General features: G+C 41.0%; 1 protein-coding gene across 2 annotated transcripts in view; it reads right to left on the reverse strand.

Annotated features, from left to right (window-relative positions):
* Positions 1 to 23,372, reverse strand: part of SPATA17 (spermatogenesis associated 17) — a 155,558-nt gene that overhangs the window by 13,705 nt on the left and 118,481 nt on the right. The window contains exon 10 of one of the 2 annotated variants that reach the window (XM_067565403.1): positions 7,832 to 7,879. The exons of the other annotated variant lie outside the window; for it this stretch is intronic. Within the exon in view, the coding sequence (XP_067421504.1) occupies positions 7,832 to 7,879 (48 nt within the window). The remainder of the gene's footprint in view (positions 1 to 7,831; positions 7,880 to 23,372) is intronic. 2 annotated transcript variants of the gene reach the window in all.

Genomic DNA, 23,372 nt, shown 5'->3' on the forward strand with positions numbered 1-23,372 from the left:
TATAAAAGTCATGTTCAATCTATGACCAAATCCTATGTTCCCGGCCCACTTTCCCAATGACCCTTCTCATGAAGTGGCACTTAACCTGCCTTTTTTTGCATCTGGGAAAAGAAGAATATTAGGTACTGCCCTCAGTCAGTGATTCAGTTCTTCTGCCAGTAATTTTCTCTTCTTTATGAGATAATCTATCCCTGTATCAAGATGAGGGAGTTGCCTCTACCTCACTTTCACATAACCTGTTCCTCTTCTTCAAAATCATGCATGCAAACAATTAAATCACTCAGTTGGGCAGTGGTCACTGGGTGCATGGAGAGGAGGAGATTTGGGATGGAAGAGATGTGACCATAGCCACTGAAAAGTTCTTGTTTTTCCACATATATGGCTAAAACATTATGTTCTTTAATATATTTCCTAAGTGGCTACTTTAGTACTCCATCCTTTTATTTTTTAAATAAAAATAATAATTGAAATATTCATTATATATTATTATGTTAGTAGTAGTAATACATGGTATGTACTACTACTATGACCATGTAATGAAATAATGTAAATATAAAAATACCACAAAATCAAAAAATATAAAATAACATTTGAATAAAAATTCCAACACAATTTCAAAATTCCAACATGAAAATTTTCTGAAACCGACATTTTTTTGGAATGTCCATTTTGCGAGTAATTTACAAAATATTTGCTTTTGCTCCTATTTGAAATCTCAAAAATTCTAGCACATCAGATATTCTGGGTTCAACCACGTCTAATCATAATACAAGTTGGCTGCTCTTTAGAGTAGTGTGTCACAGTAGTCCTGAAATTAGACACCCTAAACAAGCTACTTAGTCCTCAGGAGTGCTATCTACATATATACAATATATAATTTTATACACATATGCATGTGTATATATATATAATGTGTGTGTGTGTAAAACATAAATTTGTGTGTGCCCAATTTATACACCCAAATACCCTCTGGGGCAGTCACAGCAGGTATTTTCACATACATATGGTCAGGTAGGCATCTAACTGGCCACGCGCATGCGCAAAGACTGGGTATACACTGAGTATTTGTGTGCACAAGGTACATATATAAACTCAGCTGGCTCTTAATCTGTTATTTATTTGGTATCAGTCTTCCCTTACTCATAAATCTTTCAAGCCATATTGGCATGGTTTTATGTGGTATTTACTGTTCTGTTTTTTCCCTGTCATATACATTGGAAGAATCAGAAGTAGGTGGCATTTAGGGGCTAATGAGGCTAAATTTCACCAATAATAGGCATTACAGCATAGCTGAAGTACTGCATTGAACAGTACTAACTGCTGCCATCATGGAATTTCTGATGGAGCTGTAAGAGAAGGTTACTCACCCTGTGCAGTAACTGAAGTTCTTCGAGATGGTTGTCCCTGTGGGTGCTGCACTTTAGGTGTCCATGATCCCTGCGCCTGTAATCAGAGATTTGTGGTAGCAGTGCCTGGTTGGGTTGCACATGTGCTGTCCCTGTCTCGTGCCACCTCAGGCGGTTAAATAGTGCTGTGTGACCAATCATCTCTTGGTTCCTTCTCTACAGCACAGTCTCAATTATAGGAAAAACTCCAAAGTAGAGGGGAGGAGGGAGAGTAGTGGAGCACCCACAGGGACAGCCATCTCAAAGAACCTCAGTTACTGCACAGGGTGAGTAACCTTCTCCTCTTCTTCGATGGGTGTCACTATGGGTGCTCCACTTTAGGTGACTGTAGAGCAGTGCCCCTCAGTGGAAGGAAGGGGCTGTGGAGTTGTGGTCATGGTGGATGATAAAACCATAAGTCTGAACAGAGCATCAGATGATGAATGTTGCTCTATAGCATAATGCTTTGTGAATGTATGGGCTAACACCCAAGTTGCTGCTTTGCATACGTCCATAATAGGTATATTGTTGAGGAAGGCTACTGATGTTGAAAGTGCTCTAGTAGAATGTATGCGGGTCCCCGATGGAGCTTATAATTGTTGTTGATAACAAAAATGGATGCATTCTGATATTCATTTGGATAATCTGTTTTGATATGGTCTCCCCTTCAGATTGTTCTTTGATAGACATGAATAATTTTGGTGATTTTTCTGAAATATTTTGTTCTTTCAATATACAAGGTTAGTGCTCTTTGGACATCTAAGATATGGACATCTAAGCTGCCTCTCTTTTGTCTGCATGCGGTTTTGTAAAGAACGCAGGTAAGTGAATGGGTTGATTTAAATGGAATGGGGAGGCAACCTTGGGTAGGAATTTGTAGTGTGGTCTTAACGTGACTTTGTCTTTAAAGAACGTTGTGTAGGGGTGTGTGTGCCATGAGGGCCCTAAGCTCCCCCACGCATCTAGCAGACATGATGGCAATGAAGAAGGCCATATTCATAGATAGATGAAGTAGAGAACACTTTGCTAGTGTTTCAAATGGGGTTCCTATAAGTTCCTGCAAGACTAGATTGAGGTCACATGTAGAAGCTGGAGCCTACATTTTGGGGTAAGTATTATAGATGCCCTTGAAGAAGTGTTTGGTTGTTGGGTTGGTGAATATGGAAATGCCATCTACCTTATCGTGAAACGCTGTGTGGGCTTCAAGGTGTACTCTGATCGAGCTTGTGAAATTCTTAAGTTCAGTTTTTAAAGTTCTACTATGTAGTCCAATATCCTTGATAAAGGAGATGTTGGTATGATTTGTTTATTTTGGCACCATGTATTGAACCATGTCCATTTATGAGTATATGTCTTCCTGGTAGTTGGTCTATGGCTGTTTAGTAAGATGTTTCTTACTTCCTCAGAACAGGTTATTTCATTTTCTCTGAGCCATGGAGTAGACAAGCCTTGAGGTGAATTTTGTCAAGTTGGGATGGTGGACCAGTCCCGCATCTTGGGAGATGAGATGGGTAGTAGAGGAAGGTTGTAAGGTGGATGCCATTTTAATAGGTACAGGAATTATGTTTGTCTGGGCCACATACGGACTACCAGGATGTATCTGGAGTTGTCCATCCTGATCTTGTGTATGACCTGGGCTAAGAGGGGGGCCGGAGGAAAAGCACACATTAGAGGCACATCCCATTTGATGAGGAGAGCATCGCCAAGAGAGTGGGGTCCCAGTCCTGCTCTGGAGCAAAATTGTGGGCACTTGTTGTTCTGTGCTGTTGCAAGGAGGTCTATGGTTGTGTGACACCCTGCACCCATGATCGCCTTTATAGTATGATTGTGTATTGTTTAATATAAAGTATGTCATGAAAGATGTTTTTGGACGCTCATGATGCACTGAGCATTATTGTTATAGTAATACGTTTGTTGCAATGTCATGTGTATGGTTATGAGGCTCCCCTATGTAATATTCCCAAAGATGTGTCCTCATTGCCTGAAACATATCCAGGCAAAACTCTGCAGAGCAAAGGGGCATTTCGCACTTCATTAAGGCATGCATAAAACAAACCCAGCTCAGCATTCCAGGAACAAAGGACTTAGGTATCAACAAAGGATCAAAGAGACTCTTGAGTGAATTACCTCCCTTCCGTGGGCCAGTTTGGAACTATGGTAAGATGATGCTCACTGACTCAGGACATGGATGAAACCATACAAGGACATTGTTTGTCACCTGCCCCTGGAAAGTGGGGTTTGGGGGGAGGAAGCCTCAGAGAGGAGAAGGAACATTTTAAAAAGGGGAAACATTGGTCATGCACTGTCTCTCTTCCACCTCCATCTACAAACACCATCATGCACCTGAACTGCTGACTCAAGGGGAGAGCCTGGTTGAAGGGAAATCAGTCAGCCTGTGGTGAGAAACACCTGAGTTTGTAAGGTTACAGAAAGTGTTAAGTTTAGTTTAGAATGTGTTTTGCTTTTCTTTATCTTGACTAAATCCGACTTACTTTCCTCTGACTTATAACCACTTAAAATTCTTCTGTAGTTAATAAATTTGTTTGTTTGTTTTACCTAAAGTAGTGCATTTGGTTTGAAATGTGTTGTAGACTCCGCTTGGAGTAACAAGGCTGGTGCATATCAATTTGTTTGTTAAATTAATGAACATATGAGTTTTCAGTGTTCAGTGGGCAACACTGAACATTGTAAGACGGAAATTCCTAGGGTTGCACCTGGGACTGGGGGTATTGGCTGGCTAGAAGCACTCACTCACTGAGTTGGGGGCAGCTTGCTTGCTGGAGGCTGTGCATGGCCCGTACAGGAGTGGGAGTTCTCAAAACAAAGCAGCGTATGACAGGCTCCAGAAGTGGGGGATTGGGGTGACCCTGCAATATACCAGTCCAGATTGCACTAGGGAACATCACAGGTTGGGAACCCTCATTGTTTGAATATGTTGTGTAGAACTCCAGGGTCCATTTTCCACTTGTGATTCTGTGAGAAACTTCTGTTTAGTGCATCTGCTATGGTGTTTTGACATCCCAGAAGGTAGGATGCTGAGATGTTGATGTTGTGACTGATGCACCAATTCCAGAGCAGAATGGCTTCTGTGTATAGGGAATGAGATCATGCCCCCACCCCACCAGTTTATATAAAACATGCAAGTTGCATTCACTGTGAGGATCTGTATAGCTTTGTCCTTGATTAGTGATAGAAAGTGGCTGCATGCATTGTGGACTGCTCTTAGCTCCAGTAAGTTTACATGCAGGTTGGATTCTGATGGGGACCATTGACCTTGGACTGTGTGGCTGAGTAAATGTGCTCCCCATCCTATTAAGGATGCTATTAATGGAGTGACTGTCATTGTTGGGACCTTTTGTACAAATGGGACTCCTGCACAAAAGGTGTTTGGTTGTGTCCACCATTTTAGGGAATTCTTTATTTTGTTTGGCATTGTGAGGCGTATGTTTAGATGGTCTATGTGATATATATCTTGTTCGAAGCAGGCCTGCAGACATCTCATGTGTTGGCATGTTTGTGTAATCTGGCGTGTTTGACGACAAGCGTTGTTGCTGACATTTGTCCCAGCAGTTGTAGGCATGTCCTGGCTGAGGTCTGTGGGCTGTCTGTCACTGTTGATACTAGGTTGACAAATGTCGTGAAGCATTGATGAGGTAGAAAGGCTGTTGCTTTTGCACAGCTGAGGTAGGCCCCAATGAATTCCAGTTTTTGGATGAGTACTAATGTTGATTTTTCTGTGTTTGTTGTAACCTTAAGTTTGTGAAAAGGGTTATTGTGCTCTAGGTGGCATCTATCACTTCCTGTTGTGTTGGTGCCTTGATTAAACAATCATCCAGATATGGAATATCATAATTCCACATCTGCAGAGGTGCACTGCCACCACTGCTGAAACCTTGGAAAATTCCTGAGAAGTGGCTGATAGTCCAAAGGGTAGTATCTTATACTGGAAGTGGTGTTTTCCTAGGGCAAACCTTGGGAGTCTCCTGTGTGGTGGGTGTTTTGTTATATTCAAATATGCATCCTGGAGGTCAAGAGCCAAGAGCCAGTCCTCCCTTTCTAGTGCTGGAATTATAGTTGCTAATGTCACCATTTTGAAGCGATGGGTTTTGATGAATTTGTTGAAATTTCTTAGATCTAGGATGGCCCTCCATCTGTCTGTCATTTTCTGTGTTAGAAAATAGTGTGAGTAAAATCCTTTCCTTCTGTGCTGTGTTGGTACTGGTTTTACTGCACCTAGATGTATGAGGTGGTTTACTACCTGTTGCAGTAGGTGTTCGTGAGAGGTGTCCCTAAAGGGGGACAGGGAGGGAGCATGGATGTGTGGAATGAAGATAAATAGAATAGAATAACCAGTCTCAATAATTTCTAAAATTCATCTGTCTGATGTGATAGTCTGCAAGACTGGGTGGAATGGTGACAAGCGATCTCTGAATGGTCAAGAGATGGTATCTGTTTCCAACGGTTGAATTTGTGGGTGTTTCATGCCCTCAACCACACCTTCAAAATTGCTGTCTCAAGGTGGATTGTTGAGACATAGAAGGTTGAGACGGTGTCTGTCATCTGGTCCGTCTTTCTTTACGTCACTGGTTGTACCGTCTTTGTGGTTGCGTGTAAGGCGATGACTGGAATCTTTGTGTGTAATACCTGCCCTGTTTTTACTTATTTGCAAGTGTATAAATGCCAAGAGATTTTAATGTTGCCCTTGAGTCCTTCAGGGTATGAAGGGACTCTTCTGTCTTGGCTGCATATAGTTTTGGGCCTTCAAAGGGGAGGTCCTTGACTGTTGACTGTACGTCTCTTGGGAACCTGGAGAGATGGAGCCATGAAGCACAACGCATGACTACTGCTGTCACAATGGAGCGTGCTGCCATGTCTGCGGAGTTGAGTGAGGCCGGTAGTGCTGTCCTGGCAATGAGATGGCCTTCTTCAATATTTTCCCTGAATTGCTCCTCCTTGTCCTCGGGTGAACTATCAATAAATTCTAACATTGTGTGAGTTTATTTTGATAGTAGGGCTTTGTAGTTTGCAATCCTAAATTGTAAAGTCGCAGATTAATAGACCTTGCGGCCAAAAAGGCCTACCTAGCCTCTTCCAATCCTTGTTATATGGGATGGTTCTGGAGTGGTGTTTCCTTCCCTTCTCAGGGAATTTTGTGTGGGATATGAAAACAGGAATTCTATTCCCTTAGATGGTACATAATATTTTGTATTGGATCTTTTACATGAAGGAAGTGTTGTTGTTCGGGTCTGCCAGATGGTTTTGACAGGCTCCATGAAAGCATCGTTAATCAGTAGATCTTAGATGAAGTAGATGTCTGGAATATATCCAGTAGTTTATGCTGGGACTCAGCTACTTCTTCTAAGGAGAAGTCCTGGGACTCTGCTACTGTTTTGAAGAGTTCCTGGCACTGCTTGAAGTCGTCCCCCGTGATGGGAGAAGGACGCATTACTGTTTCATCCGGTGATGAGGATGATAGATTGGGCTGTTGTAAGGCTTCTTGGTCAGACATTCCCGGTGCCACTGGTATTGATGGGCTCTCTATGGTCGGGGAGTGCCATTTCTTAGCTGGGTCCTGTGAAGGTGAAGTTGGAGCCCATTTTTTTTGTAGCCTTCTTGGCCAAGTGCTCTTTAATATGAGCTTTTACAGCAGGACCTTTGTCAGAGGCTGCCAATTGCCATTGTTGATTGGGGTGGGGTTCTTGATTCAGGGTCCGAGGCTGGTCATAGAGATTTCTCCATCATGAGTAGTTTTAGTTGGAGATCTCTTGCCTTCCTGGCTCTGGCTTTGAAGGTATGGCAGTACAAACACTTTTGAGAAATATGTGTGTCACCAAGGCAGTGGACACACTGTGTGTGTTCTTCAGAGACTGGGATTGATAGTAGGTATGATAGGCAGTGTCTGAATCCCAGTGACATTCATGCCAGAGAGGTTTTTGTCCCATACTGGGGAGGGGAACAATTAACTATTCTAAGGCATAGGTTGAAACTGAAACTTATTTTTCTGACAAGAAATTTAAAGTTGCTTTTTTAATAAAAGTAAAATAAGTAGTAAGGGTAAGTATAAGTAACTAACTAACTGATAGCTTATAGTTAGTAGTTAAATTTATCTTATACTAAATTGAGATAACAGGCGCTGCTAAGTGCTCTGACTCAAGCCAACACCAGTAGAGAAGGAAGTAAGGGACGGTTGGTTGCACAGCGCTATGTAACCACCTGAGGTGGCACGAGATAAATCAGCGTATGTGTGACCCAACCAGGCACCACTACCATAAATCTCCGATTACAGGCGCAGGGTGCATGGATACCTAAAGTGGATCACCCACAGGGATACTACTCAAAGAGAACACACTGGCTACAAGGATCTGAGGGAAAAGGCACAAAGCAGGGAATGCACACTTCTGTGGGGTTAATTCAGAATATATATAGGGTTCCGTGCACATACTCACTGCAGCCAGAGTTCTTTTCTCGAGCTTCTGATTATGCTTCTTCAGAACCTGCAACAAGTGTTAGGGGATGGTCTGATATGGTTTAGCGGATGGTTTCTGATTCTGGTGTTGGGCGTTAAGTACAGAAGGCAAGAGTAGGATGATGGATTTTTCTGTATCAGGAGCGGTATGTTGGGTAGTCAAAAATTCAGAGATAAAGAGCTGGTTCTGAACTATGGAGAGACTAGGTAAGAAGAGGAGGTGTTAGGAGATGGGGTATTTGTGTGCATGCATGTGTTTCTGTGCAGGTGGGGGTTGTGGGGAGCTAAGGAGACTTAAAGAAGTTCTGGACTAGAAGGAGGATGGGCTGGGCAGGTAGGGTTTAGGGCAGAGGGAAATAAAGTCAACTGGTGAAGGAAGGTGTGAGTGAACTGAGGGTATATGTTGCAGAGGGGAAACAGTTGAAGGAAATGGCAGGGCAAGTGCTAGATTTGAAAAGAAGAGGTAGGGACTAGAAGAGAGCATGAAAGTTAAATGCAGGTTTTTCTCTTACCTGCCCTGTACTATTAAACACCCCAGATTTTCATTTTAAAAGATGGTGGTGCTGCGAGAGGTAAGAGGATGTCTCTCTCTCTCACTTCCACACAAACTTCCCTTATCCCCTACCAAAAGACATGCCTGTGACAACTTTGAACGGTGTTCCAGTTTTCCTGCTTTGAAAATATGATCAACCTGAGGGACAGAATAGAAGGCAGAAATAGGAAAGTGGCCCTTGCTAGTTTCAGCCTCACCAGTTATTTTGGACACTATCTGCCAACAGGAACAAATCCTAGTTCCCTCCCAGTTTCCTCATGTGATCTGTCCTAGTCAATAAAACAGGAACCACTTCTTCTAGGCCAAAAACCTGTTACTCCTCTTCCTTTCTTTCATTTTATGCTATAATATTGTATTTCCTTTATTGGTGTCCTGTTTTCTTTTGCTTATCATTAGTGTTTGTTTTTTTGTTTATTTATTCCTTCCCATGTGTAAATCCAGCAGCTTTATCTTGTATGACAAATATTAGTGTTCAACCATGTCTGCAGAAAAATGTTCATATGAACTGTCAAAGAATAACAGATCAGCATCACAGATCAATCACCCATTTGGCAAAAATTCATTCTAGGAATTGGTATGAAATTAATTCTATCAAACTGTGACTGATTATAGACTGGTTGATAGGCTAAATTTTAGAGATAGTAAGGAGACGTTACTCACATGGGTGGTGGGTATCATGGGGCAGGGGAGGCTAAACCTCCCCAAACAGCCAGGCGTGGCCCCGCCCATGCTCCATCCTGAGGCCTCTGCCCCCTCCTGCTGCGTTCCACTTTTCCCCTGTGGCCCCAACCCATGTGCTGCTCTTCTTCCTGCTGTTGATTGTGGGGACTGGGGCTAGGGCAGACTGGCCAGTGGCTCAAGGCTGGGGTGACCTGGGGCTTGGGGCTCCAGTGTTGGAGGGGGCCAGATGAGGTGAGGCCTTGGGTGAAAGGAGCAAAGCTAGGGGGCTAGCTTCCCCAAATGGGGGGGGGTTTCATGTGCCACCCATGGTTACTCACCTGGTGCTGTAACTAGAGTTATTTGAGATGTGTGTCCCTGTGGGTACCCCACTTTGGGTGCACCTGCAACCTGCACCTTTGATTGGAGATTTTTGGTAGCAATCCCTGTTCAGCCCATTCATGCATCCTACACATTCTTATGCCCCACACTGAGGTTATGTGGGACCGCACAAGTGAACCACCCTCAGATCCTTCTCCACTGCAAAGACCCACAAGGAATACTCCAAAGCAGAGGGGACAGAGGGTGGGTAGTGAAGCATCCATATGGACACACAACTGGATTTCTTTGAGATACTGCACAAGGTGAGTAACCTCTCCTCCTTTGAGTTGTGTCTCTTTGGGTGCTCCACTTTAGGTGACTCCCAAATAGTACCCCATTAAAGAGATGGGAGGTTCAGAGCAGAGTCCAATACAGAAGAGAGAACTGCATTGTCTACAGCTGCATGTGACTTTGCTGCAGGTACAAAGGCGTAATGATTAGAAAAAATATAATCGGATGACCAAGTTGCCCATCTACAGAGGTCTGCAATTAGTACATTCTTAAGTAAGACTATAGACATAGATGATGCTCTTGTGGAATATGCTATCACTCTCAAAGGAGACTGAACATGAATTCTGTTATAACTTATCTTAATGCAATTGGAGATCCATTTTGATAACCACTGTTTTGAAATTATCAAACCCTTGTTTCTGTCTGCAACGGATACAAATAGTCTAGGAGATCTTCTAAATGGTTTGGTCCTGTCTAGGTAGAAGGCTAATGCCCTCCTGACAACTAGGATAGGGAATATGGCTTCTTGAGTAGTCCGGTGCTGGTTTTTTGGGTTTTTTTGGGAGGGGAGGGGGGAATGGGAATTGAATGGTTTGATCAATACAAAATTCTAAGGACACTTTAGGCAAAACATCTGGGAAAACACCATAATCATGGTTTGAACACACATGATCATGACCAAACACCCTCCCCCAGAGTACATTAGGCAATGTCCCTTGCCTTGGGGCTCACCTTGCAGTGAAAGAGTCTGACAAACAAATGTTCCTTTTACACGTCACGTCCCTCTCACTCCATTGCAACAGGCTTACAGTTGCCGCTGTTCACTCTGCATCACTGCCTCCTGCCACCATCGTGGGCTGCTGCACTGTCATGCGCTGTGCCATTGCTTCTCTGCTGCCACCTGCCTCTCTTCTGCACCCTCTGCAATGCCACATCTTGAGGTTCCACCACTTAACCCTGCTCTCAGTGATTTCAGCAGTTAGTGGGGAACCTCACTGCTAGTGCAGGTGGTGCAGTTTCACTGAAACGCTATCCCACATCAGACCTTAGCACTTAGACCTGGTTATCAGTGATTTCAGTTCTAGTAATCACTAAACAAAACAAGGACTTTCAGTTGAGTCTAATTAGCACTGTCTTTAAACAATGTACTTGGGGGTTAAATGGTTTCTAGGACTCCTTAGGCAGAGCCCACACCACTAGGTAAAAACACCTATCCCCACGCGCTCTCTTAGTGGGATTTGGCATCTCTACCCTCTGCTTAGCAAGTGAGGTTCAGTTGAGGGGAACCCTAGCAATCAGGGAAGGCTAAGTACAGTTCTGCTGCTCTTTACTCATATAATCAGGATAACAACATTTCATTATCCCTACACATAATACTAAAGTGTTTGGTAACCCAACACCAGCCAAAATTGATCACTTTGGCAAAGCAGTACACTCTGCTGAATTCCTAGGCATGGTAGGTGTGTTTATACAAATATGGTCTGTTCCTGAAGTCTTTTCCTCCAGCTCATCACTAAATGTCAGAGGAAGGCTCATTCAGAACCTGCTTACATCTAAATAGAGGGTCAAGACCCCCTCTGGAGCAATACCTAATGAATTTTGCTTTGGCTGCTGTGGCAAACCGATCAACCTCCAGGAACCCCTGGGCTAAGACTAGCTTGTGGAGGACTCTGGAGTTCAGTTCTCATTTGTAATTTAGAAAGAAATGTCTGCTGAGGTCATCTGCCATGATGTTCTGAATAGCTGGGAGGTAAAAGCTGAGATGACTATGTGGTTGGCTATGCACCAGTTCCAGAGTTTATCGCCTTGGCACAGAGACACAGGGAACGTGAGCCTCACTGATGGTTGATCTAATACACGCATGCCATGTTTTCTGTCATTATCTTTACTGACTTAGATTTGATTAGTGGTAGAAAGTGCAGGCAAGCATTTTTGATGGCTCTCAATTCCAAAAGATTGATTGAGAAGCTGTTCTTGTAGTGACCATTTTCCCTGTACCTTGTAAGGTGCCAGATGTGCCCCCAACCCAAAGTGAAGCATCTGATGTTATCACTAATGTATAAGGAGAATCTGCAAGAATGGAACCCCTGTACACGTCTTGATCAGATCCTTCTACCAGTTGAGTGATTATAGAGTCCATTGGGGAACAGAAAATAACCTTCCTGGACTGTGTTTGTTTGGTTTGTAAACTGTTCAAAGACATCCCTGTAGACTTCAGAGGTGTAATCTGGTATGCTTCACTACAAAGACACAAGCTAACATGTCCCAGCAGTTGAAGGCAATCTTTTACTGTTACTTGAGGACTGCTCTGAATCTTTGAGATGAGATTCGCAAGTGCAAGAAATCTGCTGAATGGTAGGTATGTTCTGCCTGTTACTTTATCTAGGGAAGCTCGGATGAAATCTAGACACTGTAATGGAGTCAAAATGGACTTTCTGAGATTGATTTGAAGGCCCAGGCTTCAAAAGAGGGAACATGTGATCTCTACTGACATCAACACTTTCTGATATGACCTGCCTCTGATCAACCAATTGTTTAAATATGGGAAAACGATTATACACAAATGATATAGGTGTGAGGCAGTTACTGCCAAAATCTTTGAAAAAAGCCCTGGTTCTGAAGATAAGCTGAAAGGGAGCACCCTTTATTGATAGTGCTCATTGTTTATTAGAAAATGAAGAAACCTCTTATGTGAAGGGTGAACAGTGACATGAAAATGAGTCGAAGGTCAAGAGTCACGAACCAATCTCCTACTTCTAATGAAGGAATTATTGCTGCAATGGTCACCATCCTGGATTTTTGTTACTTTACATATTTGTTTAGAGACCTGAGGTCTAAAACTGGCCTCCACACTCCATTCTTTTTGGGAATCAGGAATACTTTGAATAGAATCCCTTTCTTCTGTGTTGCACAGGAACTGGTAGTATTGCAGCTATAAGTAGAAGAGATGTCACCTGTTGCTCTAGCAATTGATCATGAGAGGAGGTCCCTGAAGAGGGATGGGAGAGGGGAATAGGTAGAAGGGATAGATTTGAAATGGATAGTGTAACCAGATGTTATGGCTTCCAAAACCCATTTTTCTGAAGTTATATGCTTCCATGCATCCTGAAAATGGGGGAGGCAGCATTTGAACAGAGGGAAGGAGTTTAGATATTGCATCTATAAGACTTTGTTGGTTGGATGGTTGAGACTTCCAACCAACCCATTAAAACAGTCACTTTGAGAACATGAATGGCTGAGAAGATGTAGCTGTAGCTGAAGGAAATTTATTTTTTGAGCATCTTGGTCTCTTGGCTGGGGGGTTCAGATGGTCTACGATATGTTGAATAGGGGTCTGGGCATGCTCTTTGTGCCATCTGAGACCTACTAAATCTCATTTTATTTACAGGAATGTAAATCCCTAGGGATCACAGTATGGCTCTCGAGTTCACAGTGTGGAAAGATATATCTGTCAAGTCTGCAAATAGCTTGCGACCATCAAAAGGGAGGTCTTCAACAATACTCTGAATCTCTTCTGGAAAGCCCAACAGCTGCCGCTAAGATGCTCTTCTCATGATCACTGCACTGGAAATAGGCTGTGCTGCAGTATCTGCTGCATCCAAGGAGGCCTGGCGTAATGTCTTTGCCAGGAGCTGATCCTTTTGTATAAGGGACCTAAACTGGTCCAGATGTTCTTCTTGGAGATGCTTAATAAAAGAATTGAGTTTGTTATAATTTAAATAGTTGTATTTGGCCATGAGTGTCTGATATTTTGCTCTTCTGAACTGAAGTGTGGCTGAAGCATAGGAATTATGACCAAAAAGATCAAGCCTCTTATGGTCCTTATTGTATGGGGGTGGACTTTAAATTATGATGTTTGTCTTGTTCATTAACACCCTCCACTATTAGGGAATTCAGAGCTGTGTGAAAAAATAGAAACTCCGATTCCCTAGCAGGAACATAATACTTTTTGTCCACCCTCTTTCAGGTGGGTGGTGTGGTAATGGAGTTTGCCTAACTGTGTTAGTGGGCTCTATAAAAGCTTCATTAAGCAGAATGGCCATCTTCATATATATCTAAGTGTGGAAAATATCTAGGAGTTTATGGTGGGAGTTCTGACCCTCCTCTAATGGAATCTACAGTGTATCAGCAATCTGCTCCATCAGTTTGAAACTACCTGGAGTCATCTGTCACAGAAGATGGTGGAGTCATGACAGTTTCATCAGGTGGTAAGGAGGAAATATTAGTAAGAGGTGTGTTGTCCTAATTGGCCCATGCCTTTTGCTCTTCAAAGGTCTCTTCACTGGTGGTAAAGGGGATTGAGCAGAATGGGCTCTTCTCTGTTCCCCTCAGTGTTGCGAGGACCTCAATGTAAATTTTGGTGATAGAATGCCCACAAGTTGCAGCAAGGCTACTGAGGGGGCCCAAATGGCATAGGTGGAGGCAGCCACCTGTTTTCCTGCTATGTGTTATTTGAGGTCTATCATCCTGTAATATGTCAGTGTAGGAGTGAAAGAAGGAAGTGTCCTAGAATAGGTAGGGGAAGCTGTACCAAAATTTGAGTCCTCTTCCACATACTCTAAGTGAGGAGATAGCTGTTCAGCTTGCAGAATAGATGAGGGCAAGAATGTACTCCAGGTCAGTGTTTCTCAACAACTGGTCCTTGAGATCCCTGAGATCTCCCTGACAAAATTTAGGGAGGCAGCAAGCCGGTCCCTGGAATCAAAAAGGTTGAGAAACACTGCTCTATGTAATAGAGGGATTAGTGACTGAGAAAATCTAGACACTGGCAAACTCCCTAGCACTTGATAACAGAGGAGACTCCTGCTCAGAAGATATTATCAGATCATTAGGGTACCTAAACTCTCACGGTACCAACAGCTTCAAAATTTGGGCCAAGTGGGAACCTATGAAGAACAGCTTCCTTACAGATGTTGCTGGTCCCGAGTGCTTGGTATGGGAGTGAGTCAGCCCAATTCCCTCAGTACTGTAGATAGGCGAGTGGTCTTTGGTACCTTTGATTTTTTTTCTCAGTGCCAAGTGTTATTCAAGGACATGCTTGGTCTTTTCAACTCTGTCTCTGTCGCTCTGGCTATGGGTATCTGAACTCGGTACCGAGTCTGTCTTAGATACTGACTCCTTTTCGCCTTTGTAGTACTGGCCTCACTTGGCACCTGCATGGAACTCCCCTTGGGTCCTGAGGTCTCCATAATCTTCTTCTGAGACGGTGATCAGGAGCTTCTTGGAAGTTTACTCCTTACTTCCTTCTGCTTAGAGGCAGATGTGGATGAGGACTTTGGTACCACAGATGTACTCAATGCTGTGATATCACCTACCTCGCTACTGATCTCTGGTGACTAACTGTACTGGGAGGTCTATGTACAGAGGGGTCCTCTGCTCCTAGATCCCAAGCTCGACATAAAGCTTGTCTGTTATTCGGAGTTTAAAGTTAATTTCTCTATTTTGGGGGGATCTACCCTTGAAGGAAGTGCAGATCTTGCACTTACTGGAGATACGAATATCACACAGATAGTAAAGACACTGGGAGTATCTGTCACTTATTGGACTAGTCTCATGACAGGAGAAGCACCTCTTGAATGCCAGGGAGTCTGCAATTCCCAGGGAAAAACTAATGAATAACTGTCTATGAATAATATTTTTTAAGAAAGAAAAGAAAAACAAAGGGAACAATTGTTTCAAAAACTAAAACACTATACGGTAATTTTCTCAGATAGTTACCTATAGTCAACAGCTGAATATTAGAAAAAAGGCACACAGTAGACTCTGTCTAAGGCCAAACACAGATGAGACGGAACTGGGGGCGGTTCGCCCATGCAGCCCCATATAGCCTTGGGGCACAAGGATGTGTGGGACGCATACACGGGTCGAACAGGCACTGCTACCAAAAATCTCTGATCAAAAGCACCAGGCGCAGATGCATCCCGAAGTGGAGCACCCACAGGAACAGTACTTGAAGAAGAACACTTGATACTTGTAGTCAAATATTATATCTCTGAAGTTACAGTGTTCACAAAAATGCAATGTACTAGATGTGTTAGCATAAATTTAATTCTGATTTTTAATATACCTAACAAAGCTAAAATTCATTTCCGTGCAGACATAATTTTGATGTGTATGTGTGCAATAGTAATCTCCACAACCTCTTATATACAAACACATGTAATAATATCACCAAGCACATAACAGTTTATTTCATTTTGAAGGTGGTAATGTACAGACTAAATTCTATCCTCTAATGTGCATGTTGGAGGACAGAATTTAGTCCTGTGTATTTTTTAACATCTATGCAGAACACCCAAAGAAATACTGTATAGTAAAATGCCAATACTCTAAATCAGAACTTATTCAATGAACAGGAATTGTTTATAATGTTCATTGACAGGCTAGAAGCTATATGAGTTATATTGTAAAGTTTCCCATACTTCTTTGAAGACTTCAGTTTTTGGAGTGTTCAAATTTTTTAAATAGTAAGACATTTTGGTCTACCTGCTGCCGAAGGCCTGGGCATCTGCAAAAACTACAAATCATGCCAAATTATGTTGAGTGATATATAGAGAACTGCAATCCACTAGGAAATAAGCTAAGACCAACACATTCATTTCATTTAAGTCCTTTGGTGGGATTTGAGCCATCCAGCCCACAAACCACATCTCATGTGATTGCAGTATACAGCAGTCCACAGTAATAATGATTCATATACATATATGTGTATAAGCTTTATTGCTACCTTTAGCTGGATTAAAAGCAATATATCAAAATTTATATTTGTGCTCCTTTTATTAGGTTTCTACCAGTTGATCAGTTGATAGAGTCAATAATGAAATGTTTTTTTATAAACTAGAGTTTGTAAGTCCTGTCCCGAGAATGTAATATTTCAAAAAACAGCCTAAGCTTTGGGGGAAAAACCAATTACAGAAATAGCATTAAAAATGCCAAGCACTGGGCAAAAGCAATTCTGGATCAGTTTAAAAAAGTGATTGATGAAACTCTAATCTGAGCTGAAGGAACAGTTTCACGACAAGCTGTGACCATTCCACACACTTCATTAGCCGCCATAATTAGCCTGGTGTTTCAATTTGTTAGAACTGGTGGGGACAATTTTACTCAGAATGCAAACATAAAAAAACAGGGTCCCTCAGACTTCAGAAGAGGCTGATGAGAGGCTTTTCTAGTCTTTGTTAACTAAAAGATTAATTACAGCTGATGGGAGGCTGTACTCTGATTGTCACTCTGTCTATGTGCATTACTTTTAGCATTAGAAGAAAGACATGGTTGACACTGCACTGCTCAATCAAGCAGTTTCACATGAGGGTACAAAGTCTGTTTTAATATTCAGGGCTTTTTATTGTTTGATTGACTTGTTCTTTATTTTTTAGTTCTGAGTCTCTTACACCTACGTAGTTATACTAACAAAACAGCAGGACATACAGTGGTTGGTATACAATGGCATTTAACACTTAGCAAAGTGTAAACACAGAGTAACTTTGCACTTAAATTTGTGTAAATGAGATCAAAGTCTGACTCTTAATCCATATTTCAAATGGAGGAGGGTACTTCCAATTTATATCAAACTAATACCATGAGAGATGACAAGCAGCTACTTCCAAAAGTGTTGTCTCCAAAACTGATATACATCCTTATTTAGCCAACAGACATGAACAAAAGTGGCTGTTTTGTTCAATGCCTGACCATATCACATATATTGTATGCAGACTCTTCCTACTCAGGGAAAGTAAATCTGCTCTAAAATCTATCTCACTCCTCTAGAAGCTATTACTCTTAGGACAATATACTCTTTCCCACTACTACAATGATAAACAAAACAACATTGTTCTGAATATTTAGTTTATCAATACTTTTGCAAAATACAGTAACATATTTCAATTATACATAGTCTAGAGTTCATTTGAAAACCTATTTTGACTTAATAGAATTAGGTTTCTTCTCATTTACAGCAGTTTTAACTTTATTAATGTCTATGCAGTTACTCTTAAATTACACCAGTGTAAATGAAAACAGAATCAGGCCCTTAATGCCCAGTAAAACAACAACAACAAACTTGCCCTGAAGAACTGGTACTATTTATATATTGTAACTGGGCCTGCAAACTCATACTCATGCAAATAGATACTCTGAGGTAAGGAGAAAGAAGGAGGACATGAAGGATTGAGCCTATATTTGGTGTAGGTTTTTCTATCTATAAAGAATAAATATTATTACCAATAAGAATATAAATGATAAAATTATTCAAGCATAGTGCAGCAGCATCATACAGTAGTTTCTTTCTCAGGACAATGTTTACTATTATACTGTGTCATCAGGTCAGGATGTGACTGAAGACTCTCAAGACTGCACAAGATAGCCAGAGAGTGTACTGGGGAATCAAGCCCTAAGTTTTAAGCCTGCCATCAATTTTGAAGTTGAAGATAAGGTACAGTATATCAATAATGAAATAATATTTCTGATCCCTCTGGAAACTGGATGACAACTTTCTTCCTGGAACAGTACTTCTTAAAAACAGGTATCAGTTTTTCTGCATATGAAATTGTATGAATTATGGGAGAGATTCTTAACTGATATAAATTGGTACACCTTCATTGAAATAAGTGGAGCTAACTGTGATTTTTACCATCTGGGGATCTGGCCCTGTATCTTGAATGCGTTTCATTGAGCTACATTAATGACAATTATATTTACCCTGTACTTCCTTTACAATTTTAGAGCTTTTTGACATCCTTCATTTGAACTCTATTTGCTCTAGAACATGATCAAGTTACAGAGGAATATTCTCTAAGACTATCTAGACCTGAACCTGCAGCCATAGTGTATGCAGAAGTTCCACTGACTTCAAAACAGAGCCACACTGACTTCAGTGACAATGTGACTTAAGTTGACTTCAGTGGGAGCATCACATGTGGAGCAGCTACAGGAATGAGCTCTATAGCTTCAAGAATACTGGCTAGTTAGTGCAAAACTGCATAGAAAATTCTGTACAGATACACAGATTCCCCCTGTCATATATGAAAAACTATTGTTCCAATAGATCAAGAATCATTATGGTAGTGAAAGCCCAGTTCTATTGGTATTTATTTATTTATTAAGGGATTTTTTTTAAGGTGGATCTTCATCAACCAGTACAACTCCCAATTCAGTTGATAACCTTACATTAAAAACCTTGAAGCATTCACTCTTCTGGAGTGCTGGAGGGATTAGAGAGTATACTCTATTTCCAAAGTAATTCTGTTTAAACAAGAGCCTTTATAACATCTAAGTAATTTGCACAAGAAGAATTATTTGGGAAGTTAAAACATTCTTGCCCCTCAAACTGTACTGTAAGAAATGATGGACAAAGTTTGCTCTTATAAAAATACATGATTTTCTTTTTATGCCACTAACATGCAAGTTGCATTATTAAATGAAGAAGGTAGGCAAAGCAAGACATTTATCATCCAACAGACAAATGACACTGGATTGCTAGTTAGACAGTATAATAAGTACCATCTAATTTTCTCTTTAGAATCAATTTATTCTTCAAAGCCCTGGATCATCATCAAGGGACTGCATTTTCCCGCTGAGAAATTACAGAACTGAAAATCAGGTTTTATAAAATGTTCTACTAGTTGCTGACAAACCCTTTGCAAATAACCATTAGAATGGATTTGATTAGAAAAGTGGTGACAGTATCTTTTTTCATGCAAATAACTTTACTGAATGACTTGAATCTTCTCAGTCACTACTTTGTATTATTCTTTCAAAATTATTATTTTCTTAGAGTCATCAGTAACCTTCAACAAAAAGTTGTTCCAGTTATTCTTTTTAACTTTTCAGTTGTTCACATTGTCTTTTCTACACTTGGTTAAATAATATCCAGAGATACGTTTTGTGGATTTTAATTTGCTTCAGAGTTTTAATCTTCCTTATACACCTAAAAAAATAACTTGACAGCCCACCTATGGTTAATAATCTGGTTATCAGTCCATCATTTACATTACAGAATTTACTAAAGCAGCATTTTCAAAGGCAGCCCCAGTAGGATGACCTCTAGGATCTTCCCAGAAAGAATAATCTATAAATCAAGCATGTTTTCCCATGGGAACTCTAGTACCATTTGACTTAATGAAATCAGTGACAAAGTGGTCTTCAAGAGAAAGCATATTTCAGTAAACATGATGTAGTCTTCCAACCAGAATCTGGAAATCTCTGTTTATGCAAACTGTCAAGTATGTAAACCAATTATAGCAATTGTTTTCTCTTCTGAGTGAATGATGCAACATATGGTAATGAGAAATAGTAAATTACTGTTGTTACTTATTGCTAACATCCAGCATATCTTTCATTGTATTTCATTCATATGAGGATTGCTGTGACATTTTCCTGCCTTTTAAATATATGACATACGAAAGCATATTACAGTATTTACTAAAAGGAAATATTATAACGGAAAGTTGTGTATTAAGTGATATGTAAATCAAATTGACAGGCTGTGCTTTGTGTGATAATCCAAACGGAATGACAAGATTTTACATTGTACTTTTCTTTAAGACATTTAAACCATTGGTGGTGGTTTTAAATCTTAGGTCCAGATCCCAGGCTGTGGCTGAAATGCACATGGCACAGAGGGGTGCAAAGGTAGCCTTACACCAATTTTATGTTTCCCTGATCCTGGGACCATCTGCCTACTAGACTGGTCCTTGGCATAAATCAAAGTATCCTGAGGCTGCTTTATTTTATGCTAGCTGTCCGGGGCCCCAAAAACTGGGGATTGCTGGTGCATAGATAGTTGGTGCTCCTCCTGTACTAATGGCTGGCATGGGGGCACCACAAGAGCTGCCTTAGGCAAGGGAAATCTTAAAGTTGACTATTAAGTTAGAGTGCATCACAGAGTCTGACTCACACTGTTTATTTTGAAGGATAACACAGAGTAGACAAAAATGTGGTCCACAGGGACTGTAAAAGATGGCTTTTCATAAATATTACAGGGCCAGATCCTTGGTTTTCACTGAGTTGTGGTCAGGGCAAGAGAAAAAAAGTGGGCTGTACGATCTTGGGACCAGTTGAGGATCAAGTCAGCCCAAGGCATAACTTGAAGTAATTTAACATCGCTGATTACATGAAAATTGAGGATGTGGTAAATAATGAAGAGGACAGACCACTAATTCAGAACTATTTAGATCACTTGGTAAACTGGATGCAAGAAAATACAAGTTTTAATATGACTACATGCATATGTGTACATCTAGGAACAAAGAATGTAGGACATACTTACAGGATGGGGGATTCTATCCTGGGAGGAAGTGACTCTGAAAAAGATTTGGGGGTCAAAGTGGGTAATCAGCTGAAGATAAGCTCCCAATGTGACACTGTGGCCAAAAGATGTAATGCGATCCTTTGATGTGTTAACAAGGAACCTTGGATAGGATTAGAGGTTATTTTATCTCGGTATTTGGCACTTGTGCAACTGCTGCTGGAATAGTGTGTTCAATAGTGGTGTCCACAATTCAAGAAAGATGTTGAAAAATTGGAGAGGGTTCAGAGAAGAGCCATGAGAATGATTAAGGGATTAGAAATCGTGGCTTATAGTGATAGACTCAAGAAGCTCAATCTATTTAGCTTAACAATGAGAAGGTTAAGGGTGACTTTGATTACAGTCTATAAGTACCTACATGGGGAACAAATATTTAATAATGGGCTCTTCAATCTACCAAAGAAAGATATAACATGATCCAATAGCTCGAAGTTGAAGCTAGACAAATTCAGATGAAAAATAAGGCATACATTTTTAACAGTGAAAGTAATGAACCATTGGAACAACTTACCAAGTGTTGTGGATTATCCATCATTGACAATTTTTAAATCAAGATTGGATGTTTTTCTAAAAAGATCTGCTCTAGGAATTATTTTGGAGAAGTTCTATGGACTGTGCTATAGAGGAGGTCAGACTAGAAGATCACAATGGTCCCTTCTAACCTTGGAATCTATGAATTGGCCAGGGATTGCTGAAGAGCAGCATGATTTGGCAACAACCTTTCCCAACCCTGACATGTCCTCTACGCAGCAACGGTGGGATATAGTGGTGTAAAGCTAGCTATGCTGACTTTACACCACCTGGTAATTCCTCTACAATTCAGTAATTTCCAACTGCCTTACAATGGTTGTGAAATGCAAAGCAGCTGAACTGGGGGGCCAAGGATCTGGCCCATAAATTTTTTTTGCAAACTCCCCTTCTTGTGTGTTTGTAACTCAAAGTGCTGCACAGCAACCAGAGCATACCAGTGAATATGGCCTTAAAAGTTTTTTAAAAATTAAAATGACTTAATGATTCCACAAATCTTCAACTCATTCAAGATTTCAGATGGTGACGTTTTCTTTCTATTTATTGGGTAATCATCATGTGTGATTTTTTTTTTTTTATAATTAAAACACACACAAACAAAAACTAGTTGATTCCCAGAAAAAATGTTAAAAGGGACTTAAAGTTGAGAGTAAGATTACAGGAAAAAATATTAAATGTATTTTGTAATTATCCCAAATACAGGCATTACAAATCCAGAATATGTAGAGTTAAGGTTAAACGTCAAAGAAATCCACACATCATAATGTTTGGAAATGTACAGTTATGGCACCCAAACAATCTTAACTCTACCCTGAGGTGACACCATGCAATAACCATACAATTATGATTAATATATTTGTAGTTTTGGTCCCAGACCAGACAAAACTGACTTTTAAAGACAAACATTTTTTCCTCATGGATAAACAAACAAACTAAAGGGCCCAATTCCCCCCATCCCCAGCAATACTCCACAGACAGTGCTTTGCAGGTGCTGGGTATATATGGAGAGGGAGAAGGAGGTAGCAGGTAGATTTGGGCAGGCCAGAGGCATGCACACTTCCAACTCCGCAGAGATTTCCAGGCTGTATTATATTTTCTGTTGGAACCTCTGGCCCAGTTCTAGTAATGAAACTCTAGTTAGGTCATACTGTGGTAGCCTGCTGGAGCCAGAGCAGTTGCAGAGGCACAAAGACTTCATGCAAATAGTCCTGGTGTTTCAAGAATCCACAGGGTTTCATGCCCAGCAGTCTACTGTTAAGGGAACAAATCCAAGCTCACTGGATCAATGCATGAGTAACTCGGCAAAGGGGATGCTCACAGTGATTTTTTTTCCTGAGTCCCCTACTGCAAGCTTTTCTGTGGGGGCAATGAAACCCATACTCAAGAGTTTGTGCTACAGTGTGGTGCTGTACCTAATAAACAAAGCCAGATGTTTGGGTAAAGGATTTGCTTTTAAAAGCCAAATTTAGTTCTGACTTAAACAAGTGTAACACCATACACTGTGATATACATACACATGTACACACATTATACAAACTCACACCTACATTACAAACATACTTTTGTGTGTGTGTGTGTGTATAATTAGTTAGTGTATGCTTTTGTTCACATTCTTATGCATTTCTTTACAAGCTCAGGTGAAGGCAATCATTATCACGGAAAATAAAAAATAAGATCCTGTCCCTGATGAATTGCTAATGACTCTATCTACTCTGGCAAAATTTGGATCTGTAACTCTATGCTGAGGGTAACAATGGTGGAAGCTGTAGTGTAACCAAGGCACAGGGATATCTACCACATGCTCTTCAGGTTACACAACACAGTGGTAAAAATGCCTGTGTCCTGTCTACAATACAGTTTCCAGTG

Source organism: Emydura macquarii, unplaced genomic scaffold (assembly GCF_026122565.2).
Source record: "Emydura macquarii macquarii isolate MOO-44397 ecotype Brisbane River unplaced genomic scaffold, CSIRO-AGI_Emac_v2 contig_2676, whole genome shotgun sequence".
Classification (NCBI taxonomy): Eukaryota; Metazoa; Chordata; order Testudines; family Chelidae; genus Emydura; species Emydura macquarii.